The sequence below is a fragment of the Rhamphochromis longiceps genome, linkage group LG12 (genome assembly GCF_057381845.1).
Source record: "Rhamphochromis longiceps isolate RC_006_pf linkage group LG12, R_longiceps_female_GT1.1, whole genome shotgun sequence".
NCBI classification, from domain to species: domain Eukaryota; kingdom Metazoa; phylum Chordata; class Actinopteri; order Cichliformes; family Cichlidae; genus Rhamphochromis; species Rhamphochromis longiceps.
Window position 1 is genome coordinate 18998102 of NC_140568.1, and position 25843 is coordinate 19023944.

The following is a 25843-nucleotide window of genomic DNA, read 5'->3' on the forward strand; positions in this document are numbered from 1 at the left end:
GCCAGGGTCCAATCACCACCGCAGCTCAAAGGCGTGAGAAAGCCTGTGGGCCTTTGATGATAACACCTAGTCAGGTTATCAAACCAGCTCCATGCCACAAAGCGTGGTTGCAGAAGTGATTGAGTCTCTGAGCTCAGAGCATCAGTCAAGGATGCAAGGTCACTCAGATGGCAACCACATGATTTAGACCTTGACTTGAGTGAGTAGTACCTGCTATAACAAAGGTTTATTTACAGGCTGGTGACTCCATCACTCCATGATATCATATGTTTTAGCATTCCAAGTGTCAGACAGAGAAAATGGATGAGACTTTGTGTCTGAGCCAGGATAGTAGTTGACTGTACAGTACCAGAGACGAAACACAGAGCTTGTCGTAGCCACGACAGCACGAAAAGACGGATGAGGGAGCTGACATATTTCTGTGCTAGACACATTCAGCACTCCCACTGGGCTTTAATGAAGTCACTGTGCACTTACCTATTCTCAGGGGGTAAACAGAGAGGTCAGCCGCAAATCACTTACTCCAGCCCAGTGAACCGGTGCCATGAGCAGACATGTTTGAGGTTTAGTACAGACAGTAAAGACCAACATAAACTATGACGGGTAATGTCTGCCACATACTGTGTCAGCAGCCCACCCTGCCTTCAAGCTAGGGAGGTGATAAGTATCGACACCTTGCCAAAACTAGTAAAACAACCAAAATAGTTTCTTTTTGACTAAATCCAACAACAGGTCTGTGCAGTTTTAGCAAAAACAACCTGCTCTGGATGCGACCAGAGCCAAAAGTTCTGCATGCCAAATTACGATGTGGCTCCTCGTAATAAATCACAGCCTGAGCTATGTGCAACAGAAATGCGCTGGCTCGGTGCGTTCCAATCAGCATGCATTACTAATAAGTATAACAGCCTATTTGTAATGGGATAGAGAGGAAAGAATGCATATAACCTGATTTATCCTTACATCAGTGGTAAGGGCAATCCAACTAAAATAGAAACACCTTAAAACAGAAACAGAGCGGAGAACTGCTGAGCATCTCCAGCACTACCATAACAAAGGAAATTTTAACTCCTCTCCCATGGTGTCCGCTAAAACAAACAGAGCAATCATTGTCACAGAAACCAGGCCAGATAATTACAGCATAAACATTTATTTCACCAGGGAAGATGAAGGCAAACAAAGCAATATTACCATGGTTTCATAAAGCTGCATGAGTTTCTTTTTTGCTTTTATGAGTGGGGAGGGGGGGTTGATTCACTTCTACAGAAAGTCGATCATTCATGCAGGACTTGTAAAAGAAACAGAAATACATTGCAGTGTGCTTAAGTCAACCGCCTCATTAATGCCATTGCATGATAATCTAACAGCTTATCAACACAACTAATTAAGATAAAACAAATACAAGATTGTGAAGTTTGCCACCACATTTATGAGTTTACAGGAACACAAGCTAATGCAATAGACACTGGTCAATTAATTTCCAGTTTTGACTGAATTTCCCATGGAAAGCTGGCACTGTCCCTGCCATAAAGTACCAAAGAAAAATATGTTGTTCATAAAATAAAGTTATTGTTCCTTTTAAAGTGCCCTAAGCTTGCAGCTCAAATGCCCATAATCAGCTCGCTTTCTAGAAGCCAAATGCTCCGCAAGGGAAATGCTAGGCAGCCTAATGAAAACCAAACCAGGCTTCGCTCTTTGTGCTGGTAAATGCCCAGCTGCGCAAACCTCAGTCAGTCAGTGATGGACAGCCATCGTCTTACATAAGCATATACCAAAAATAGAGCCGACAGTTTTCATGTGAAGAGATCCGACCGCTATCGAAACCATAGGCAGAGCTCTCCCCTCTGATAACATCCCACACCCAACAATTGAGACAAGCAGAAACTCTCTTAGTTTTCCCAGTATTACTCACCAAGATGGAAAAAAAAGATAAATGAGTCAGAGAGGAAGAAATGGGACATGCAAATTACAGTCTTACCAAAACATGGGTGAGCACAATCTTTATGAGTGGCGCTCCAGAAAGGTTGACCGACAGGGCTGGCAGAGGCTCCACTTTCAAAGAAATCAGACAGCTTGCTACATGGATTTTGTGATCCTTGTAATCAGCTGCTTCATTAATCCTAAGAGATAAAAAGGGGAGAATTGGCTTAGATAATCTAAAAAAGAAACTGAAGCAGAAAGCCAGACAAACATACAAAAGAAAGAGACGGAAAGAAATGGCAGACATACAGTGGGGGGAGATTTATTTGATCCCCTGCAGATCCCAACTCTTTGTAAGTTTGCTCACTTACGAAGAAATGAAACATCTCCAATTTTATAGTAACTTCAATTTAATGGAGAAAGCAAGAATATATACCAAAATATAGAAAAAAAAAGACATTGAATCATTGAGTGAAATAAGTATTTGATCCACAGGCGAAACATGACTTAGCACTTGTTGGAGAAACTCTTGTTGGCAAGCACAGCAGTAAGATGCTTCTTGTAGGTGGTCACCGGGCTTGCACACATCTCGGGAGGGATTTTGTTCCACTCCTCTCTACAGAAACTTTCTAAATCCTTTAGGTTTCTTGGCTATCGTTTGCTAACTTGAAGCTTCAGCTCCTCTACAAATTTTCTATAGGACTTAAGCCTGAAGGCCGTCTACGCAGTTGACTTTTATATGCTTCTTCTTTAGCTACTCCTTTGAGTAGCTAGTTAGCAGTATGTTTGGAGTCATTGTTATGCTGGAAGACCCATCCATGACCCATTCTCAGTGTTCTGGCTGATTTTACATTACATGGCCTCATCCATTACCTAATGTTTCCTCCTCCGTGCATGACTGTGGGCACACAACAAGTCTAAGCAAGAATTGTGGCTGGGTTGTAGGGGATCGAATAGTTATTTCAGGAAATGACAAGCAAATCAATTTATAACCTTTATATAATGCGTTTCTGTTTTCTGGATATTTGGTTAAGCTTATCTGTCTCTTCATTAAAAGAGGATTGCATAAAAATGTTCATTTCTTGGTAAGTGAGCAAACTTACAAATTCATCAGTGGATCAAAGTTGATAGTTGGTTAAAAGGAGAAGTACTCCAGATCTCTTGCTTCACAATAGCATCTATCACCACTGTTATCTGCAACTGGCATTCCCACATACATGTTAAACACAGGACCAGAGCATTGACATTTAGATGAGACTTTAACCATCTGTCTGTTTAATGAATCACACTTAGTGCCAGAATTATTCCATGACAAGTTTTTCAAGATGATCATGTGACCCCAATTTGACATTGCGGTCACACAAACATCGTCTCCCTCTTACGATACAAAGGGAGGCCTAGCAGCCTCCAAATGTACTGCCATAAACATTTCTGACTTAATTTAGATGGATGCAAAAGTGGGGAACAACAAGATGCTTAATCACCGTTATGTCAAACTGAGTTAAAAGCTGGAACAAGCTGATCCAGTGTTGGAACAGTAAGTGAAAGAGCTAATAGCAGGGTGTATCAGAGCTCAGTGGTGTGATGAGAGATAGGAGAGAAAAAAACAGATAAGGCCTTGGCCTGGGGCATCAGCTGTTCTGCAATTCAGGAAGCAGGGGCGCCTTTGGTGCCAGCTTACCCATTTCCCACACAGGAAGTACAAAGACAGTGTCCCTGACTTTGCGCTTTTGTTCTTGTTGCTGTTTATTATTAGTTAGACCTTTCAAGATTTTACTTTTCACGTTTGGTAGCATGCTGTGTCATCTTACCTGGTCTTCACAGGGCTGATCTCTTTGTAGTAGCTGTGCATGTTGTGATAAAAAAGGCCAACAATGGTGGTTTGAGCTGAGGAGAAGAAGACAACACGCGCAGACTGAATGTGAAAGAAATGAGCTGAGGGCCGGGAATGTAAAGCAGTGCTGCTAAAACACTCACAAAGAAGGCAAGTTAATTAACATTGGCTTGCTACAGTGTGGTGGCACCGGCGGGCTAATGGGACAGTCCTATACTCGCACCGGGGTGAAAAGCAAGACTGCCGCAAACCCATGTGGATGTTGGAAAGCTTGTGAAATGTCTAAATGACTTCACCAGGAGAGCTGGGGGTCTGCTCCCCCACCCCTGACTTGACCTATCGTTCAGCTCGGTCCCACCTTAATACTTTAAGATAAACAATGAAATTGGAGGAAATGCTTAATGGCCCTGTTCCTCCTTTCAAAGGCCTTTCACTTGGGAACTGCTCTAGAACAACAAAAGCAGATGTCAAACAATATGGATATGCAACAGAAAACTGTTAATAAATATATAATCCATCCAGTGTTGGGGAATACATGTACCGGCGTTACGTATTTAAAATACAAAATATGAGTAACGGTATTCCGTTACAGTTACTGCTTAAATAGGTGATAATTGGAAATACAGTTACTTTGTTAAAATCAATGGATTACACGGTGGTCTTTTTCTGTTTCATATGTTAGGCTATCTCCTCTCTATCTCCTCTCTAATTTTGGTAATTTCATGCCAGTGGAAACCCAAACAAAAAACGCAATAAGAGGCTCTGACCGGAAATCTGACTGCGCAATGCAAACTCTGTTTGTCAGCAACCAAGCTGCTCTCATCTTCAAAAGACTCCAACCTAAAGAAACATCTGGGAGTAAGTTCTTTTTTAAAAACTAAGGTTAGCCTACTGCAGCTATCTTGTTTTAGTTGTAGTAGCTACCTGGGTTATGTGCCACTTCAGTATCTGCGATGTACCATTGCTGTGTGATGTATTACTATTACTGAAAGCTGCATTACAACCTGCTAGCTGCAAATAATCGTGTGCAGTTTTGAAAGCAGACAAAAAGAAAACATATTACTGATACAGAAAGAGTTTTCTATGCGAGATCACTGCAAAAAGTGCAGCCTTACCTAAAGTCCACCCTAATGTTACTCATTTTATATTAAGATTTAAAAATCTAGCTGGTATTGTTTTCAGAACTGCATGTGATCGTTTGCAGCTAGCAGGTTGTTAATGCTATCCATCAAGTCTACAGTCTGCGCTCTATGAACTCAGGTAACGCTAGCTAACAATGTTAGCTCGGCGGCAAGTAGCCTTCAGTAATAGTAATAATTCACACAGCATCAGAATACGTTACTCACATCAAGTTAAGAATATGCTTCAAACTACATTTTGGGCCATGTATTCTGTAATCTGTAGTGGAATACATATATATATTACAACAGAATGCATCCCAGTGAGCCTCAGCAGAGACTGGGCCAGTACACTTGTACAACTCTCCTACAGAAGAGCGAGAGAACAAGAAAAAACAAAACGCAAAATATGCAGCATTTTCTGTTCTTAATTAGAATATAAAATCTGTCCTTGGAGCACTATGGGCAGCCAGGTATTCAGAGTTAATTTGTTCCTGGCTCTAATGTGTTAAGCAATAACATGTATTCCACTTCTGATAATAGCCCTTTAACTAATTATTAAGAGTTCGTTCTGTATGGCAACTCAGTGCATGCGAGAGCCAGGTGGAGCCAAGGGAATCTGACCTAAACACAAAGTCAAACAAACAGAGTTTTAATGCCCACTGTAATTACTGCTCTCCCTTGCACCACTACGTGGATCCATTCCTTTTAACGGTGGAGGAAAGTGGAGAAAAAGTGCGCTCTCTCTCATTCTTTCTGTTCTGAATAAAAGGGTAACTGCCAACATTAAAGTCATAGCTGGGTTTCTACAGTACACCATAAAGCCACACAAAAGCTCTCATGGCACTCCTGTCCTTAACTGTATGCCATGTTAGTAGTCCTAAATCTTACGATAATAAATTACCGTCCGGTAACAAGAGTCTCCCAGCTGGACAATTTTCTCTTGGCAGAATCAGTGCACAGCTAATGTGAGGTATTCACACTCAAACCCAGCTACTGGTCTGTCTATGCAAAGAATCCTCCGAAAGTTTCTCCTTGCACGTCGATGAGCACCTGTCAGTGAACATGCAGAGGCTGTAGTGCTAGTACTTACACTCCATTGCGAACGCCTCTCCAGGCACAGAGATGTAGCTCTTGCCTTCTGTGGGGAAGCGGTAATGTGACAGCTCAAAATTCTGTGGGAGTTTCATCAGAGAGTAATCTGTGGAGGTCAGAGGTTAAGAAAAGGGAGAACTGTTGAGAAAAACAAAGTGACAAGCAAGTAACAAGACCGATTTGCTTTGTCGGGTCAGGGGGGAATCACAAACATCAAACAACCCCTTGGGAGAGAGACAGTAATAAAAAATGAGGAAAAAACTCAGGAGAGGAAAAGTGGAGAAGCTTAACTTGTGCTTCTCTGAACAAATGTTGGCCTGACGTGATTACAAAACTAATGATGTCAACTTGAGGCTTGGAGTCCGCAAAAGCTACAAACAATGACTTACTTTATGGAGAACCTGACACTTTACTGACCTGCAACAAAAGATGTTCCATCCAGGGAGATGAGAGAGTTCGGGCTGTCCTCCAGGTTAGTCACTACATGTTCCATCACTCTGTCCACTGTCTTGACCAGTCCGCTGACCACAGGGGTGGACTGCTGCTAGAGAACAATGACCCAACGAGAAAAAGTTGACAACTGATTCACTGTTTCTGATTTTGTTGTTTGTCACGGAGAGTACTGCTCACAGTATAAAAACAGGTGATAGTGTCACCGTCTAGAGTTACACTGTAAACCTGACAAAAAACCTGACAAAAACTTGATAATTCGGTTGGCTCAAACTCACTCACTACACTGTATCTACTGTCCAAGTTTGATGTGAACATCTGTTTCAGCTTGCTCTTACAAAAACAAGCAAGGTTGTTCTGAACACCCAGTGTACTGAAACCGCTCTCTTGTGTTTGTGATTTGGCCATAACAATTGCACAGTGGAGGAAGCAAAAATCTTTATAGTCAGTTACGCAGTTTTAAACATCCAGATATCCTCGGTGTGTTACATTAACGTATTCGCCACATTGCATACGTTACATTTCGTCATGTTTGGATACTGCACAACTACAGAGTGAACCCATTTACCTCTGTCAGTCCAGGAAAAGACAGCACTTCTTCCACACTTTTGAGCAAACCCTGGGTGGAAGAAAATGAACATCATAGAATTGTTGCATCATATGCGCATGGGTGGGTATTGTATCTGTGTGTATGAATTGGTTTTGCAACAGCAACATGTGTTTTGGACTGTGTTTCAAGACCTGTGTGAGGTTGTTCGCAGTATCACGAGAAATGGTTCCATTGGGCAGCGTCTTCAGGAAACTCTGCACTGGCAAGAAGTCTGTGGGTCGGAGCTCCTCCTGGAGACTGCTGATGACAGGGGGACTCATATCAGCGGCTCTCTGGGGAGACAGCACATCGGGCATCAAATGAAGTTTACTGCCAGGAGCAGCGAGTTCCAGTATACACAGGATGTTTAGTGACTGATAGCTTGAATTTAGAGAAAACTCTTTGGACCAGAGTTTCGGCATTGGTCTTTTTCAGATTAGTGCCCAACAAGGAGTGCGCTGTAGTGTGCACTGTTGACTGACTCTGCCTACCATCTTCTATTTCTTTAGTTGTTTCCTACAAACAAAGCCTTTCGATAAAAAGGTTGCTTCTATTCACATGTGTTATCTATTTGCTTTTTTCCATTTGTCTTTAAAAGAAAAAAAATGCCTCAACAGGAAATAAACTCTTTGTGTGCATTCAACTAAAAGTCCTTCATTGTTACTTCTTTATTGACTTTCATATGTGTTTTGGCTCAAAGACGCTCTGGTAATAGTTTCCAATGATGTTGAGGTACAGAGATGGGGTTTCATCACCCACACATTGTAAGAGTACTATATTTTTAACATCCAATAAATTAATCCTAATCTATACCAAAACTGAGAAATTACCGTTGTACAGTATTTGTCAGTCTTTTCTTTTCAGCCATTCTGTTGTACATTTGCTGCTGTGCTTGTAATCCTGTTGCACGATCCATTTCGGGTAAAGCTTCTGTCGAACAGTTAGCCTCAAATTTGACTCTAGAACACTTTGGTATACAGAGAAGTTCATGGTCAACTAAAAAAATTGCAAGGCACTCCGGTCCTTTGGCTGCAAAACAAGCACAAATCATCACCCCTCCAACACTGTGTTTGCCAATTGGTATGAGGTGTTTGTGCTGATATGCTTTGGTTTTTGCCAAACGTCTCGCTGGGCATTTTGCCCAAACAACTCCACTTTTATCTTATCTATCTAAAGGATACTGTTCCAGAAGTCTTATGATTAGTTTGCAGCTTTGCAAACCAAAGACAAGCCGCCATGATTTTTTTTTCTTTTTTTTTTTTAAGAGAAGAGGCTTTCTCCTGGCAGTCCTTCCAAAAAGACATACAGCATTTTTCTAATTGTGTTATCATGAACTTTAACATTTAGCATGCTAACTGAAGCCCATGGATTTGTAGCTCTTGGGGTTTCAAACTGTGAGTAGCTAACAAATGTAGTTTGCTAACAAGGAGCTAAAATTACCTTCTGTACAGCTAACAAGATACTGAGTGCTCAGTCATTCTCTGTTACAAAAATAATCTAATTTGTTTAATGATATAAAACCAATTTTTTAGGGCTTTAGTTTTCACTGGTGTTCTGTGGCGAGACCCTCCTCTACTGTCCCCTCTACTATGCTTTTATTGTTCAAAGAAACCCTGAGACACTTACGGCCATTGGCGTAGTTGAGATCACTTCCTTGGAGATTCTAGGTGTTGTTTTAGAAACCATGTCCCAAGCTAGAAAAGACAATACAAAGGGTTGAAACAGGACACGGTATAGCTTAGCATCACTCCTCTCTTTAATCATGGTTTAGTCTAGCCTTGCCTTTTTGTGACTTTTTTTAGGTCCTTTGTTGAATGCAGCTGGGTCAGGCTGCAGTAGTGTGGCTGGATTTTATCACCTTCAAGCTTACAGTGTGAGTGTAATGCCCGGTCATGAGAGGAGGTATTTTACAGCCTCCGCAAAAGTGGGATACTCCACCACATAATAGTCTGCCACTAATTTCTGTACCGGGCTCAAACACATTTTATATATTTGCTGTCATTTAATAAAAACAGCTCTAAGCCACTACCAGAAAAACACCATATATGGATGTACATTAGACATATTAGTCAGCTCTTCTTTAGTTCAATACAGCATTTTATATGCATGTTCTGCAGAGGTAAAAATATTTCTCTGTAACCACAACAGTCAGGCTCTTCTTGTCGGGTAATAAAGAAATCAAGACTCTCTGGCTTTATCGTGACCACAAAATAATTCTCTGTAGCAGTCTTTATATATCAACACCATACACAAGAGGAGTTCAACTTTACTGATCGGTAAGACTTATCTGCAACCAAAAATGCTTTAACCGCTCAGCTAAAAAGGTACATTTCATTAAGTGTCGAATATTTTTCAGATTAAAATGAAATTTTCTAATATCTTATATTAGAAAATATAATCATAACTATATACTGTAATATAGTTATTATTAATCTCTTGCTCTCTTCCACAGAAAGTCTATCCTGTCTTCCTCCCCTCATCCCCAGCTGATTCTGCTAGAGGTTTCTTCCCGTTAAAAGGGAGGTTTTCCTTCCCAATGTTGCCAAAGCTCATTGTTGTGGTTTTCTCTGTTTTCATATTGTAAGTTTTTACCTTACAATATAAAGCGCCACAAAGCAGAATGTTCATTTTTTTCTACACAGCAAAATCTCCAGTGTTAAATTAACACTGGAGAGTGTCTATATGGGTCCACACCTCTGAGTGTTAAATACAACACTGTTGAGTGTTAAATTAACACTTTTGACAGTGTTATATGTTTAAAAGTAACCTAGTCAGTTTTGAAGATTAACAATGGCTAACACTGAGCAGTGCTGATTTTCTAACACTGGAATATTTCTAACATTTTGAGTTATTTTCCAGTGTTAGAAAATCAGCACTGCTCAGTGTTAGCCATTGTTAATCTTCAAAACTGACTAGGTTACTTTTAAACATATAACACTGTCAAAAGTGTTAATTTAACACTCAACAGTGTTGTATTTAACACTCAGAGGTGTGGACCCATATAGACACTCTCCAGTGTTAATTTAACACTGGAGATTTTGCTGTGTACATTCTCATAAATGCCATTTTGTGTCCTTTTATGGCTCTCTACTGAACAAAAACAGAAAAGCTTCTGGGTGTTTTGTCCTAGCGTGTTGTAACTTGTCACATTATATTAAAATGATTGGCCCCTGCATCTCAACTCAGGTCTTTGCACTCTTATAAATACTTATAAGGCAAAACTATGGAAGCCATGGCACTTGAATTCTGTGGATGGAATGTAGCATGGATAAAGACGGAAATTGCTTTTTAACCCATGATTTCCTCAGAGAAAAGCCAAAAGGGAGGAAGCATTTTAATAAATCAGCATCTTCAAAAATGTCAGGAGGTTTTTTTTAATAGTAGACAGGTCCTACCTATAGTTGCATTGTAGTAGAGTGAGATGTTCTCAGGTGAAAGGGCCCTTTCCCAGATGACGAATTCATCAAAGGCTCCTGTTACATAGTGACTATATCCCTTATTGTTGGCAGTTCCAATGACGAGGTCAGGGTAGGGGTCTCCATAGGTTTCCTCTGAGATGCTTCCGTTTTTGTTCTCAGCAGTTAGGGTCGCATTGATGTAGACCTTCAGGCCATCTTTCTTAGTCCATGTAAAGAGGATGTGGGTCCAGTATGGCCCTAATAACGTAAACATAAAATGAAAGAAACGCTCAATTGTTGAAGAATTGAATCCACCCCTCCCTGAGTCTGATTCTGCCAGAACTTTCTTCCTGTTTAAAGGAAGTTTTTTCTTTCCCATTGTTGCCAAGTGCTTGCTCACAGGGGGTTACCTGATTGTTGGGATTTCTTTATAATGTTTTAGGTATTGTAGCTTTTCATGTGTGAATACGTTTAGCGGGAAAATACACTGAGTGTGTGGTGTTGCAAATGTTTTCAGTCATTGGTCGCCTTTTTAAAGCGACTGATATTGCAGACACCATGTTTCATGCTTGGTTTAATCCAGAAAGTAAACGATGACGTGTTCTCAATGCACAGTAGCTTTCATCAAATGAAACTCACACTGATATTTGCTGGTTCTAGCTTTTTAAATTTAATATTTGTTTTTTAAATTGTGTCTTTTTGCCCGTCTCCCTCCCCTCATCCCAAACCAGTCACGGCAGATAGCTGTCCCTCATTGCACCTGGTTCTGCTCAAGCTTTCTTCCTGTTAAAAGGGAGTTTTTCATTCCCGCTGTCACCAGGTGCTTTGCAAATTTGAACTCATGGATGCATCGGAGAGCAGCCAGGGATCGACCCGCAAGCCTTCCAGATTGTAGGTGACCTGTTCTACTACCCGAGAATATAAAAACAATATTGGCTTGAACTGAATAGAATTTGTGTGTGTCTTAAACACAAGTTCCTAGCCGTGCTAACAGCTATGTGAGGCTGAACATAGATACATGGCTTTTGTGAGATAGCCTATTAAGTTCAGAAAGATGCTGGGTTAGTTTAGCAAGAATAGTTAGAATAGCAAGAACACTACACAATTTTACATTTTGACCAGCTGATGGCGCTGTCTTAAGCGAAGAACCAAAACTCAACTAACATTAAGCGCCTTGAGGGGACTGTTGTTGTGATTTGGCACTTTATAAATAAAGCAGAACTGAATTGAATTAACTCTGTCAACTAAAATGTTTGATTTTTCCATTAATTAATCGAGCTTAATCTTTTGACTGATTTAGTAATTTATTACTCCTTCAGTTCCAGATGCTAGATTTTATGGTTTGCACAAACCAAAAACTCCAGCCAATATTTACAATGAATTGTGCATCACAAGAACAGAGAAATTAATAAACAATAGAGAAGTCCCAAAAGACAATGCCTTCCCCGTCACACATGCCAGACAGCCAAAACCACCAAAACACATGTCATTTGTGGTTGCAATATAAGCAGTACTGGATGTACCAAAGACCAAGCTCATCTTGCAAGTCTCTCATTCACTTCTAAATGTACATTTTTATATTATTAACTTTCACCTTACAATCACACACTGGGTCACACAGGCCCTCGAGTCTTACTCATTCACCCACAAAAACCTTTTCTCCCAAATCAGAAGAAAGAGAAGTGACATATTTTGACATTATGTCCTCAAGGCTCAACATGTCATTGTATGAGAACCAGATGACGTTTGGATCTTTATAACCGAACACTAGCATCAAAATTGAGTTACGACCAAGACCTTGAGTAACTGCAGGAAAAACAAGGATGACACAAGTCATTTGAGAAGAGAATAGCGATTGGTAAAAGTTTCACGTAATGTTGAATCTCACATGGTTTATTTCATTTTGTCAACTGTTTACAGTATCAGCCCATCTCATGAAAAAAAAGAAAAGAAAGTAATTTCATTTTCAGAAATTAATTCAAAATATTGGTCACACTCTGACTTTTATTGTGTTTCATATCTCATCTAACTTGACACCAAAACTAAACACCGAACATTATTTTGCACATGTTGTCTGCCATCTCCAAAAAATTGTATGTTTAGTGCTACAGCAAAAGATTTGAGAAATCTACCCCCATCTTTGTCAAATCAACTGTCCGTAGTTACATCTGGTCTCAGTTAACAAAGTCATGAATGCAATTATATAACCATTAGTTTATGGTGTGTTCAAGACCAAAATAGATTCCTTGTGGGAAATGTAACTATGTGAAAGGAAATGTATTAAGCGTACCTGGAACGTCGATGTTGGCCCGCCATCTGTGCTTGTTGCTACGAGTGTAAAACTCCACATATCCTCCTAAAGGGTTTGTGTAGACTGAGAAGCCATTGGAGATAACTTTTCCTCCAGAAGCGACAGCAAAGCGGGAGGCTGACTCGTGGTTTTTCCAAAAAAAGGAGAAGGTAATGCCTAGGGGATGATGAAAACCCAGCAGCCGTCAGTACAGGAACTGAACAGTTTTACAAGCTAAACGATAACTTGTTCAATTATAGATTAAGTGCAGTGCACTCACCCTCAGGACCACATAAATTAGGGTCACTAATGCACGTGTTCTGGTAGTTTCCAAAGTGAAGAAAGGTGCCACCGTTATCTCCATTCAGAAAGATGCCCTTGTTGACCATTCCTTCAACAATGTCTGGGAAAAGCACAATTTAGAGGAAAAATTTCATTTAAAAACAGGAAGGTGTTGTAACCGTTTAAGTGACTTTATAGTCATCTAACCACACGCTGTTTTGCATGATGAACATAAAGATTTTGCAGCTTTACTTGCATCTCATGTCAGAAGCCAGTCAATAAGTCTCCTACTTGACTTCAGGTTTATTTAATGTTAAAGAACAATCCCTTATCATCAACATACCAAGAAGTCCTCATTTCAGTCTGCAAGAACCGAAGACTGAATGGGGAGAAAAGTGTGGAGGGCTCAGCTCAACCGTGTGGCAATACAGAGGGAACAACAGAAGGCAGTGGGTGATGCACAAATGATTTTCAGTGAGAGGAAAAGTGATGGATCCTCACCTAGTATTGCAGAAATGTTAGTGTAGGCAGAGTCATTGTACACATAGGAAGAATTATGGGAAGAAGGGAGCACAGTGTGGTTGTGGATTCTGATAGCTGGACAAAAACAACAGAGACAAAAAAAAGTGATTCACACCAATACGGACAAAAAAACAGAAGACAGAACAGTGAAAGGAAAGCAATGGGAGGGACGTGATGCACAGGTATGAGACAGAGTGATGGTGACCAGCGTGCGAGGTGGCAGTGGTCAAAGAAAACTCAGTGTGACTTCACACATCATGCCCAAGTCTATACCCGATCCCTCTTTAACTTTAATCTTTCACTGAATGAGGAATCTACAACACTGCTGCAAATGATATTTAATTAAAAATTAGGCAAATGTCATCTCCAAACTATAGATTTTTGTAAACGATGTACTGCAGCATTTTTAAATCCTATTTTTTTTTAATTGACTGTAATTTCACTCATAAATCTGGCATTAAAATCAAAATCATATAGCTTTGGCTGGAAGATGGGTGGTAAAAATACATTTAAATCGAACAGGTGTTTTCATATTCACATACTTATGTTGCTTCCGTTAATATAACCTGATCTGTTTCCATTATGATCCCACAGTTCATGGATTCCTTCCACTGCATCCAGCGGCCAGTAATGCGAGGCCGTGTCCAATACCTCCAGGCCTGGATGGACAAGTCAAGCATAAACAGGCATCCAGAAAGGGCTTTTCATCCAATCAAGCACTGCCTCATTAATCAGAATTTATTTTCCCAGAACTACATTTTGGGTTTGGGGTGGATTAAAAAGACAGTGATGATAATAATGATGCAAACAACTGGAAAAAAGTTGTTTATGAAGCAGACTATTTTGATTAAGCAGAAGAAGTAAACAAAGCAATAACATCCTCTGGCATGGAAATTAGCAGATGGTAAAACAGGATCTTACAAATTATTTCTTTCTTTCTTTTTTCATTTTTAATCTAGCAACTGGAAACACAGGAAAATTGTCAGTCCAGAAATTTCTTACTACCTGGATGCTTCTGAGCTTGCGCCACTTGAGCATAAACCTGTTAAGAAATTAAAAATAACTTATAAAGTCTGCAGTGCACAGTTCGTTCTGCTACATGGGAGGAATTGCTAGGCATTTTCATCATGATGTGCCTTTTTTAAGTTTACCTTAATAAAGGAGACAAAAGCTGTAAAAATGCGAATCCGCAAACAAAATGCCATAGTCTCTGCAAAATATAACATTAAATCTCTGAAACAACTTAATTCCACGGGTGAAGATGAATCCAATAAGCACCGCTCATTGTACCAATAGAATAAAAATAAAACTTCGGATCAGTCCATTTGTCCAAGGTTAGAAATACCCAAAGAAAATAAATAGAAGCACTGACTCAATAAAGCATTCAATTTAGAGTTGTGGCATGAGGCCGAAAAACTTCAGAAGTTGTCCTTTCATGATAAAAACTGAAGCCCAACTCCAGAAAATTGTAATCCTTAATATTTATCCGAAAATTTAAAAAGCCGTTTTCTTAGAATTTCTCTGCCTGCATCTGGGAGCCTCAAGGAGTACAGGAGCTCCGCTGAGCTGTGCTGGGCTGCTGCTGGACTGAACGTGGGAATTGCAAAACGTGAAGTCATTTTCTTTGGATCTTCTAAGAAGGGGCGGTAAAGTTTGTGCGTAAAAGGCGTTACTTGTGCGTAATTGGAGATTGCACGGGGAGTGAGATCAGGGTGTGCACCGTGTGATCCACAGATGCACATCTGAGTTTGTATTCAAAATATTTGTAAATAGCATACGATTTTAAAGACGTTTCGAGCAAGCTTCTTCCGACAACTGGTGGAGAGTCGCGTTGTCTAGCTTTTTTCTTTCTTTTCAAGCTCTGAAGACTACAATAACCTGGATGACTGAGTAGCTACACAAACAGCATGCAAAACCTTTCTAGGAATAAGAGGAATACGCTGAGTGCTATCTGCGAAGTTGCACAGATATGCCTAGATATGTGGGAAAGGAGCAGAAACCCCTTTTTAAAACAAATTGAGTTACAGTTAAACAACACACACACACACACACACACACACACACACACACACACACACACACACACACTAAAGTATGAAAGTTCTGTAAATAAGATCAGTATTAAAGAAGAACTCAAAGCACTCCAAGTGGAAACATAAAACAAGACCTATGTTGTTGTCAGATGAGAAGTGGGCCCTTGTTTGACTTTTGGCTCGGTAATTTCGGTTTGTGAAATGCGTAATGAGAGTTGGGCATTTAGAGTTTGGATGACATCCACATATGGGGAAGTCATCAGGAGTCCCGTCGAAGGCTCCAAAAGTCGATTTACGCGGGTAAACAGCGCCACTGTGTGGCCAGGTGAATAATAGCTTAGCGGCCATCCAGCAGCGCTTATATATTATTTATAAAAAACCTTTTCATGTAACCGCAAACTGTTGTTGCTGTCTAAAAAAAATTAAATAAAGAAAACAAATTGATATTAAAAAAATCGATTTACAATAAACTCAGAAATGCCACAAAAGATTAAAGTCTGACAATGGTACCTCAAATAGTTTCAGATTTGTGTAATAGTTCTACCAAGTTCAGCCCTTTTGAAATATGATTGCAGCCATTTAGTTTATTTATCATAAAGTTCAAATGCGATTAAGGGAGGACCAGATTCTCCATCAACGTCATCTGAGAGAGAGAGAGACCTCACAGAGAGGGACAGAGAGAGAGAGAGAGAGAGAGAGAGAGAGAGGCGTATCCCGGGGAGAGGGATATTACTGTGGATCTATTACGGATCCGATGCACTTGTTGAGCGGGGAATATCGGCAGAGTTGAAACAGGAACAGCCCCTTCTGGGTTTATTTCTGAGTTGTGTCTTGGACCCAGTTTTGATCAAACAAAGCTCGACCTGTGGCACTGACTTCCTATTTCTGCGACTGTCATCTCACAACCTCGTGGGCCTGGATCTCAGAGATTAAACTAAATCTATTTTTATTAGCCACCTGGACCCGACTGCGCGGCAATGTTCCTCTCCACATGGAGATGTACAGGATAGAGCCAGCATATGCTTTACAACTAGCTGAGCGGGAGACGAGCTGACCGGTGTGATGAAGGATCGACTGGCTGAACTGACCGCTGTAAGTGTTTTTGTTTTAGCTTCAACTTCGTGGATCGTGACATGAAATAGCCTGGCGGCATTAAAAAAAAAAAGGTCACTCAAACACATTTTCATCCTCGTAGGCCGCTTCACAAACAGAAGAGGATGTTGCAGTTACAGTTAACCAAGATGGATTCATGGATAGCTTTTTCAGAAGGGTGTGTACTACTGTGACTTCCAGAATGTGTATTAAGACTAAAAGCAATAATAATTGAGGACACTGATGGATTCTTTGCTTATTTATCGGCTGGTGTAGGTGGAAGAAGTCAGAGGAGTCATCGATAAGATCTCCATACAAGTGGAAGAAGTGAGGAAGATCCACAGTATGATCCTGTCGGCACCCAACACAGATGACAGTAAGTGTGGGTCGTTTAGGATGTTAACATCCTTTAGGTTTTTTTTTATTGCTTTATTTTTAGAAATGCATGGATGAAAGTAGTCTTTTTGGGCACAGAGTCTTCCTTCCTTAGTTGCGATGAATGGCCGGCAGACCGGAAACCTGTGAAGGAAGTAGCACTCAAATTTGCATCAAACCTGACAAACTACTGTGAGATTCAGGACTTAATCAGGGATTTAAACATGCTGTTTTACTAAAAAAGAATTTCTACAAATTCCAAATGGTTTTAAATTATGACTGATCCTTTAATTAGATCCGAATCAGTGTCTAGCCTTCTTTACTGTGTGAGTGGAAAATCTGGTCACAGGATAACTCAGTTTACTTTGCCATGGAATCAGTTAATGTAGTTCATAACAGTGTCCATGACGTGGAAATTGTCCTTTATTTTGTAACCTCTCCATTATTGCCTCGGGGTCGTTGCCAAGTGACCAGCTGAAATCAGAGCAGATCAAATATTTGGATTACCTGGATGACGACTTTTCTTCTAAACAAACTCAAATCTAACACATCTCCTGTTTGTGTGCGAAGGGACAAAGGATCAGCTGGCTGCACTCACCAATGATATCAAAGGGAATGCCAATGTGGTGCGAACCAAACTAAAATGTGAGTTCAGCTGTCGTCCACATTTCTTTCATGTGTTTCAAATTGTGTAACAATGTCATTTTTACTTTTTTTTTTCACAGCCATTGAGCTGAGCATGCCCAAAGACGATGCTGCTAACAGGGCCTCCGTAGACTTCAGGATCCAGAAAACACAGGTCACGATCTCCTCACACACGCACACTTATCACATACCTGATCACACGACGACCCAAGCACTACTCTGTCAGCTGTATGCAGAACTTCATACAGATAAAAGCTGTTTTGTTTTTATTATAAATAAATCCAGACAAAATAACTTCTGACTATCCAGCTCTCAGCTTTACTTCTGTATTTTGTTGATGGTATATTTCTCTAGTTTAAGAGCAAAAACTGTATCATAACCTTCCAACACTTCCAACGTGTACTTTGTATCTTGTACTTCTGAATTATAAGGTATTAAGTCTTAAAACTTTGCAGGGTGACATGATGGTCCAGCTGTTAACCGTGTTGCCTCACAGCAAGAGAGAGCTGGATTTAAATCCGGTCTGGGTACTCTGGCCTCCCACAGTCCAAAGAAATGCACTGGGTTAGATGGACTGTTTCTAAATGGGCTGCAGGTGTGAACATAAGGGTGAATGGTTTTCACTATATGTGTTACCTCTGTGGCAGATTACTCTGCCGCTCCCCTTAAAACAGCTGGGATAGGCAACCCTGAGCTGGATAAGCAGAAGTCTGGAAAGCCTGCAGCACATTATCACTTTGTGTCCCTGTGTTTTGACTTGTCCTCAGCACACTGTGCTCTCCAGGAAGTTTGTGGAGGTCATGACCCAGTACAACGAGACTCAAGTGTCCTTTAGGGAAAGAAGCAAAGGAAGAATCCAGAGACAGCTGGAGATAAGTGAGTGACAAATAATTGTACTCCTGTATCTGAATAAGCCCAGGAATAATGGGCTACATTAACTACCAATGGAAGACCATACAGGACTTGAAATTAATTACACTTTCAATTCTTTTGACAAATTTAAAAAAGTAGTGCTAAAAGGGCGACAAAAGAAGTAAAACCCTCAAGCTGTGTTAGGGCAGGATCCAGGAAACAGACCGCACCAGCTTCCTCTCTGCTTCTCTGGACACCAGCCTTAGTGCTGATAAACAGAGAAGAGCAATAGTATAGGGTTTCTGCAACGCCCAGACAATAAATTTCCAGTGTTTTGGAAAGAAATGTACTAAAAATGGTTCCCGTATTAGCAACATATAACGTAGTCTCATTAACAAATATTCTATATCAGATAGAAATGATTGTTTAGGTACAATAAGATTCATATTTGTTATAACTCCAGATTTGTAATTTGCTTTCTGCTTATTGTGTTAAGTCCTCGCTGTTCAGTATCCCTGTAACAAACAGGCAGATCCATTGTATTAAGTATATGTGAGTAACAATAGTGAAAAGCAAAAAATAAAAAAGGGTTGACTCCCAGAGCCAGTCCCTGCGGCCGGCATTAATGAGAGGCTCTAGTTCTGCAGACGGGCGAGCCTGATACTGGAGACGCCTCTCTGTGTTTGCGTTGCCCGGGATACGAGCAGAGCACTCAGCGGCCTGTGCAACAGTAGTTCACCTGTCTTTGACCAGACTCAGTTTGTGCTGTCGCCAAACACCAATAACTGACACCGTTCACAAGTAAAAGCCTTGATGTGTAGCGATGAGCTGAGCGCGTGGTGTGTTTTGCTTTGAGTGTCTCTCTGAGGAACAGCCACCGATAAAGGTGTGCGATATACAGTAAGCACCTGCACAGCGGTCTCTCTCTCTCCAGGGAGAGTACTTTACAACAGGAGGCATGGTTGCTGTAAAAGAAAGCCCTCTGTTTGTAGAGATTGTTTCAGGAGCTTTGGGGGGGGGTGGGGTTTGTAGATTTCGGTACCTCTTATGCAACCCTTTGGCATGAATCCACTGACAGCTGCAGCAGGCAGAGATGGGGCAAAAGAAATAAAATATATTCAGAGGGATTCTTCCTCAGTTCCATAATGACATCAAATGAAGGCATATTACTTTCATGGGTGGGAGCAAATACACATGGTCCAAAACAGTCACTTTTGTTAGGAGTGCCAAAACTTATGAATCAAATAAAACTGCCAGACAATTTTGAATTCTTTGTTTATTTGTTTAATTCTAGCTGGAAGAGTGACCACCAATGAAGAACTAGAAGACATGTTAGAAAGTGGAAATCCATCCATCTTCACCTCTGATGTACGGTTTCTCCAGCATTAATGTGCTTGCTTGGTAAAATGCCACGACTGCCATCTAGTGGCTGATGAGTAAATCTTTTTTGCAGTTGGGGTTGTGTGCCGATGGGGTGATTTTGGATGGATTTTTGAAGGTATTAAATCTTTCTCCCTCAGATCATTTCTGATTCCCAAATCACACGGCAAGTCGTGAACGAGATAGAGTCACGACACCAGGACATCATGCGCTTGGAGACGAGCATCAGGGAGCTCCATGCGATGTTCATGGACATGGCAATGCTGGTAGAAACTCAGGTAAGAGCCTCATCTGAGTGGAAACTTTCACAAGCAGATCTGTTGATTTTTCTTTTAAAACTTGTTTCTAATATTGTCTACTAGGTATATTAGAATGGAGCTCATAGCACAAATACCAGTATCAAATCAGAGGTGTAAAACATAAGGCTTGTGGCCACTAAGACTTGTCCAGCAAGGAGGTGTACCCCCCCAAACTGTCATTCACTATTTACAAAATTAAAGGACATAAAGTTCCTGTTTTTCCACTACTATAGAAATTACTGCTTAAGATCAAAGTGGCCTGTATGTGATCCAGGATGTGAAATAGGTTTGACATCCCGGCCATAAATAAAAGCATCTGCATTCATTTACAGGGGGATATGGTTAACAACATTGAGAAGAACGTCTCTAATGCAGCTGAATACATTTGTCGTGCAAAGGAAGAGACCAAAAAAGCAGTCAGGTACCAGAAGAAATCCCGGAGGGTATGTGCTCCTTTCTGGTTCTTTCTTGATGCAATTTAAAAAATATAAATCTTTGTAAAGGTAAATTTGATATAAGATCGTGGTCTAAGCAGCATTTCTTTTCATTCATGAACTTTAAATAACACCGTCTTCCTCTTCACTTGCCAGAAATACATTATTCTTGCCTTTGCTCTGTTGATCCTGCTTGCTGTTATTGCACTAATTGTCGGCCTGTCTGTCGGACTAACCAAACCCCCTGCATGAGACCTGCTGTGAGGTAACAACACTTCCACACCCACAACTTCTTTTTCTTGAGCCAAACATCCATCTCTTAATTTATGAATCTATTTTATATATTATGTTCATCTGCCGAATGCTTCACTGGATCTGCGGTTTCTCATATGCAGCCAGTTCCTCTGACTACTCCTTTCTCCTGTTTTGACAGAAGCTTCTCTACCTTGCCATGTGTGGAGGTTTCATACTTTTACTCATCATAATAGTCGGAGTCTTTGAGTAATGAATTCCATCGTGTGCAGTTCCACAGCAGTCAGAAGTGATGAAACTTTTACAAACTTCATAATAGGACTGTCAGCCTCTACCCAGCAGGACGGATGTCTTGAGCAGAACTTTTCCCCCATTATTGTTATTATTTTAAAAAAAAACAATGACTCCTGATAACAACCAACTGACAGCTGATATTTGGAATTGATACATTTTTACGGTAAAAGAAAGTTTTAATGTTTACATCACTTCACTACATATGAAAAAAGCAGATCTGGCATATTTACATGATGGACACAAGTGTTGGTGTTAATTAATACCTTTTCTTAATTAAAAGAAAAAATAATCAAAGCCTAAAGCTTAGCAGCAGATGTGTATATAGATATAGATCTGTTTGTCTCATCTTCCCAGTACCCCTGCTATTCTTCAATGTTTTTTTATTTTATTTTAATTTTTCGCTTTTTTAGCAATTTAATCACTCACTAAAGACAACATCTTAAAGTATTAATTGTTACTGTTTTATGGCAGTTAGGGCGTGTCTGTCCAATTAGAAGCATGAATTCCTTCTCGTGGTCAGCAGAGTCCAGTGCAACAGATCTTGGTGGGGAAAATATTCCTCGGCTCCTTAACACTTTCCTTTGGAGTTAATGGCCTCAGTTGCCAGTTTCATGCCTTAGTGAAAACATGGTGCTTATATTTGATGATAAAGAGACAAAATATATTTTTAAAATTTAAGTTGGGATAAAATGTAAAAATAAAAGCAGAATGTAATTATTCAAAAGCAAATCCTCATATTTCATTACTATAGAACACAGAAAACATATCAAATGTTTAAGCTGAAAAAAATTTATGAAACAATAAAGCATTCTTTATTCTGAAATTGTTCCATAATTGGTCTTGCAAATTGGTGAGCCTGAAATTACTCTGAAATTTGTTCCTATTTTTGATGAGTTTTAAGGATGAAGACTGAATTCAATAAAACTGGAATAGAGGTGGGCATACTTGTCATAACAGAAGTAGGTTGTAAGATTGTGGGATGTACCACTTCAAGGATATCTGCTATTCTACCTTCAAAACACAGCTCATCTAGCTACTGGTCAGCTCCAGTCTGTGTACTTTACTGTGCCAGAATAGCCTTTAGTTTTGATTGTTTGTTATATGCATGTAACTAATCGGATGTGATTGGGACATTGCTCTAGGTCACAGAGTAGTGGTCCAGCAGTAGTCTGTTTTGTGTGGTTCTAAAGTTTCAAGGTTTATATTTTCACTGCAAAAATATATCAATTCTTCTTAACTGTAAAACATCATAATTGCTATCAGCCCTGAACAAAGACGCAACAGTCAACACACAGAACCAGTTACAATAGACACAACAACATCGGCCTCTGTGTTATGCTGAAGTAGAGCACGTCTGTTCAATACAGCAGATTACTGTTGTTCTATATTGCTGTTAAATAGATTTTTTTGTGCTGACGAAACAGTTTGACATTTTGGGAAATGATTTGGGTGCTTGTTGAGGGTTCGATTAAAGGATTAAGTATAACTTGCATGTTTAAAGTAATAAACATGCCATAGACACTTTTTTTTTTAACCCAGGCTAGGATAGCTGCTGGCTGCTGCTTCACATTAAACACAGACACGAGAGCATATCATTCTTTTATCATAATTTAATAAAGCTACAACAACTGCCCAGACAGTGGTGCACTGGTTAGCACTGTTGCCTTGCAGAAAGAAGGTCCTGGGTTCAGGTCTACCAGCTAGCTGGGGCCTTTCTGTGTGGAGTTCACATGTTATCTCTAGGTACTCCCACAGACACACGTGGGGTTTGTTTAACTGACTGTAGATGAATGGCTGTCTCTCTCCAAGTGCTAGTTTGGCACCATGTCCCAGCTGTGTACCCTGAATTGGGTAAGCTGATGCATGTCACAATTTTATCAAACTGCTGCTTTAGTGTCAAAACATGTGACCAGCTCACTTCTCTGTAAACTGACGGCATACTTTGTGTTTACATGTTCAAGTATGTGCTTTATCCTTTTCACCTGTTGTGTATATATAATGTTATTTGTGTGATGTGAATGTTAAACTACTACAGCTCAGGAGACCTTTAGGAATTTCATGTAGTAACATAGAATCCACTGTTATACTGTAAATGTGCCTTCTTGACATTTTAATATGAAACCTTAACCTTAAGTGCATTTGTCACAGCTACTGAGTGTGATGACTGAAATACTGCTGTGAAAAGAGTCATGCAGTAATGTAAGACTCTTGGAAGAATATTTCAGGAACACACATTTTTATTTTGATACCTTTTTGTTTTTTGCTTGATTTTTGTATTTTATACTGAAAAAACAGATATTAACTAATGCAATAAATAAAAAATCCAGAATGAAAAGTCCTGTGCTTGTTTATTTTCTTAAAAACTTCTTAGTTAAATATACAGGGGCTATCCAGATATTTAAAATAATAAATAAATAAAATCTCTGACTATTCAAGACAAAATTAGGGGTATTTTGCCTGCTCTAATAACACTTCAAACATTTGGAGGTTCAGTTTGTTTAAAAGAAGCGGAAAGAAACAGAGGCTGCTGTTTACTTCTGGCCTAATGAGTGCTTTGCACAAAGCACTTGTCTTCTGTGTAATCAACCAAACAAGATTAGTTAGGAAAGTGGAAGTGAGTCCCTGGAGGGCAAGGTCTTTTTTCCCTTTCCTCTCTTTTTCTCTCCTTTGACTTAGATCAAAGGCTCTTTCAGAGGTGTACTTTGAATGAAATATCACAGAATGTCCTTAAATATGAGCTCTGGGACTCCCCCCCCCAAGTATTCATCCTACATGTCAAATCAGGGGACATTAAGAGCTGTGATTTAACTTGGTCACAGCAGTTGGTTCAGATGAGTAATTTCTGTGGCAATATGTCGATGTTAAAGCATGGTGAGTGATAACAAAGTGTATTTTGTGCATTGACTAATTATTTGGGTTAGTGCCTTTTCAAATTTTGAATAATAGTTTACTGTTAGTCATTAGTGGGAAATCTCCCACGTTCCACAGAATAGATTGAGAATTGTAAGCAGCCATCTGTCAGTTTGAAAGGGAAATTATACAAATATGAACATTTTGTGAACTATAAATAAGAGATATTTAAACTTCTCAGTGACTCACCACAGGTGGTGATCATCTTCCATCACTGGTCAGGAGTGCTAAAGAAATATATTAAACTGCCCTGTTACTGCAATTTTCTGTCAATAAAGGTAATACTCTGTTCTTACTCTGCTGTGGTCAGTGTTATTCACCAGCAGAGTTTGATCAAATATCGATAGCATTGATACCAGTCTTGGTATTGGTATCAGACTGATACTAGCGCGATAGGCTCGAAGTTCAAAAGTCTTGGTATCAGCAATACTGGCCCTGTATTTACTTGGTATCTGTACTAAATTTGCAGTATGGCACAGCAATACTTACAAGTCTCCTCAACTGTGCTAAATGTATTACTTTACACATAAAATAATTTATTTTAAGTGCTTGCATTACTTACATCATAGTCCCTACTGATCTGTAACGATGAGTAGCGATTGGCTGGAATAAGTATCCTCAAATACCAGACCAACTTTTCTTGACTTTGATGAAGGTGAAGCTTGAGGGGCGTGTTGAGATCAACATTTTGTAAGAGTGGATTATAAACAAGCCAGAATAATTCAGAGTTGTGTGATAGGTTGTATCAACTACCTATGTGAAGTGATGGTATGTGAGATAAAGTGGAGTTGTTAAATGGACAGTCAGTTTTGCTGAGAATACAGTTGAAATTCATTTAATTTCAGTGTTATTTATAGTGTTAGCTCACTAGCCACTGGATGTGATGAAAGTGCAGGGGGATTAAAGAAAACAACAGCAGTGAGGTTTGACCTCTGCCATGAGTGAAAGCTGGAAATATCAGTCAAAATAGAAATCAATATGCCAAATGGAGAACAACTTAGCTTAATGCTACTAGTCAAATGCAACAGGGCTGGAGCACTATTTCATTTTCTTTCACCAGCCTCCCTTGCTAGTAGTGCATGTAGCTTTGTGTTTGCTAATCTGCGTGGAGAGAAAGTACAGTGTTTGAAGTTCAAATGTCCCAGTTTTACACTGGGACCTGAAAGCAGCTCACATTTGTGGATCTGTGCGAGGTTGGCCCCGTTAAATTAGTCTCAAACTTGATCTGTTCGTATCGAGCGATTCGTTCGCACGTATAAGGTTTTGTGAGCAAGCGAGCGAGAGTTACGTGTAGTTTTAGACATTTGTACGCACAGAAATGTTTTCTAAAGGTAAAATTATCTGATTCGCGAGCTGACCTTAAAAAATGCGCGCAAACGACCAGTATTTCAGGTTTGGATGTACGTACACTTGTAAAATGGTTTCACGTGTGGTTTGATTGCTTTGCATTTGTCAGTCCTCAAAAGTTACAAATCATTGCACACATTTGTAAATATTAGGTTAGGGTCGTGGATCATATCGTACGCTTTTGCAACCTTTTTGAGTTTGGCTTAAGCAAGAGTGGCTAGAAGACTCCAGCTCTGTGGGTTGGTATGACGTCAAATTTAAGAAAGAGTGCGACATGATTCCCAAAGAGCAATCAGCTTGGCATGTCTCAGCACTGGATGCAGTGTGTTCTTAAAATATTTGAGGAAGCTGGACATGTGCAAGACAGAAACCTAAAGTAGCAAGGCTAAAAAGTTATCCACTGCAGCTGAGCAGTTTCTCTAATTCATGTCTTTA

General features: G+C 39.9%; 3 protein-coding genes across 10 annotated transcripts in view; 2 read left to right on the forward strand and 1 right to left on the reverse strand.

The window, feature by feature from the left end:
• adgrd1 (adhesion G protein-coupled receptor D1) overlaps positions 1-15109 on the reverse strand; it is a 43324-nt gene extending 28215 nt beyond the window's left edge. Inside the window, exons 1-14 of one of the 5 annotated variants that reach the window (XM_085425058.1) lie at positions 14647-15109; positions 14501-14537; positions 14038-14154; positions 13475-13570; positions 12972-13094; positions 12692-12868; positions 10399-10659; positions 8630-8697; positions 7156-7296; positions 6983-7033; positions 6382-6505; positions 5963-6070; positions 3729-3804; positions 1976-2117 (exon numbers count right to left, since the gene is read on the reverse strand). In XM_085425058.1, coding sequence (XP_085281184.1) covers positions 1976-2117; positions 3729-3804; positions 5963-6070; positions 6382-6505; positions 6983-7033; positions 7156-7296; positions 8630-8697; positions 10399-10659; positions 12692-12868; positions 12972-13094; positions 13475-13570; positions 14038-14154; positions 14501-14537; positions 14647-14721 — 1596 coding nt within the window. In that variant the 5' untranslated portion in view covers positions 14722-15109. Of the gene's footprint in view, positions 1-1975; positions 2118-3728; positions 3805-5962; positions 6071-6381; positions 6509-6982; positions 7034-7155; positions 7297-8629; positions 8698-10398; positions 10660-12691; positions 12869-12971; positions 13095-13316; positions 14155-14500; positions 14538-14646 lie in introns of those variants that run through there. The other 4 variants (XM_085425057.1, XM_085425060.1, XM_085425059.1 and 1 more) reach the window with 4 other exon arrangements.
• Positions 15110-16240: 1131 nt separating this feature from the next.
• Positions 16241-23477, forward strand: stx2b (syntaxin 2b). Of its 4 annotated transcripts, none has more exons than XM_085425066.1 (11): positions 16241-16620; positions 16724-16798; positions 16897-16996; positions 17566-17640; positions 17721-17794; positions 18408-18516; positions 19787-19860; positions 20013-20150; positions 20504-20614; positions 20762-20870; positions 21039-23477. In XM_085425066.1, exons 1-10 carry the CDS (start codon positions 16591-16593, stop codon positions 20855-20857), a joined length of 882 nt encoding a protein of 293 aa, XP_085281192.1. In that variant the 5' UTR covers positions 16241-16590; the 3' UTR covers positions 20858-20870; positions 21039-23477. The 4 variants fall into 4 exon arrangements, with proteins under 4 accessions (XP_085281192.1, XP_085281194.1, XP_085281195.1 ...); XM_085425068.1 differs by having other exon boundaries at positions 21042-23477; XM_085425069.1 differs by lacking the exon at positions 20762-20870.
• Positions 23478-25288: 1811 nt separating this feature from the next.
• The window catches only part of rimbp2b (RIMS binding protein 2b), a 108354-nt gene continuing 107799 nt past the window's right edge, over positions 25289-25843 (forward strand). The window contains exon 1 of the mRNA XM_085425073.1: positions 25289-25461. The gene's annotated coding sequence lies outside the window, so the exon portion shown is untranslated. The remainder of the gene's footprint in view (positions 25462-25843) is intronic.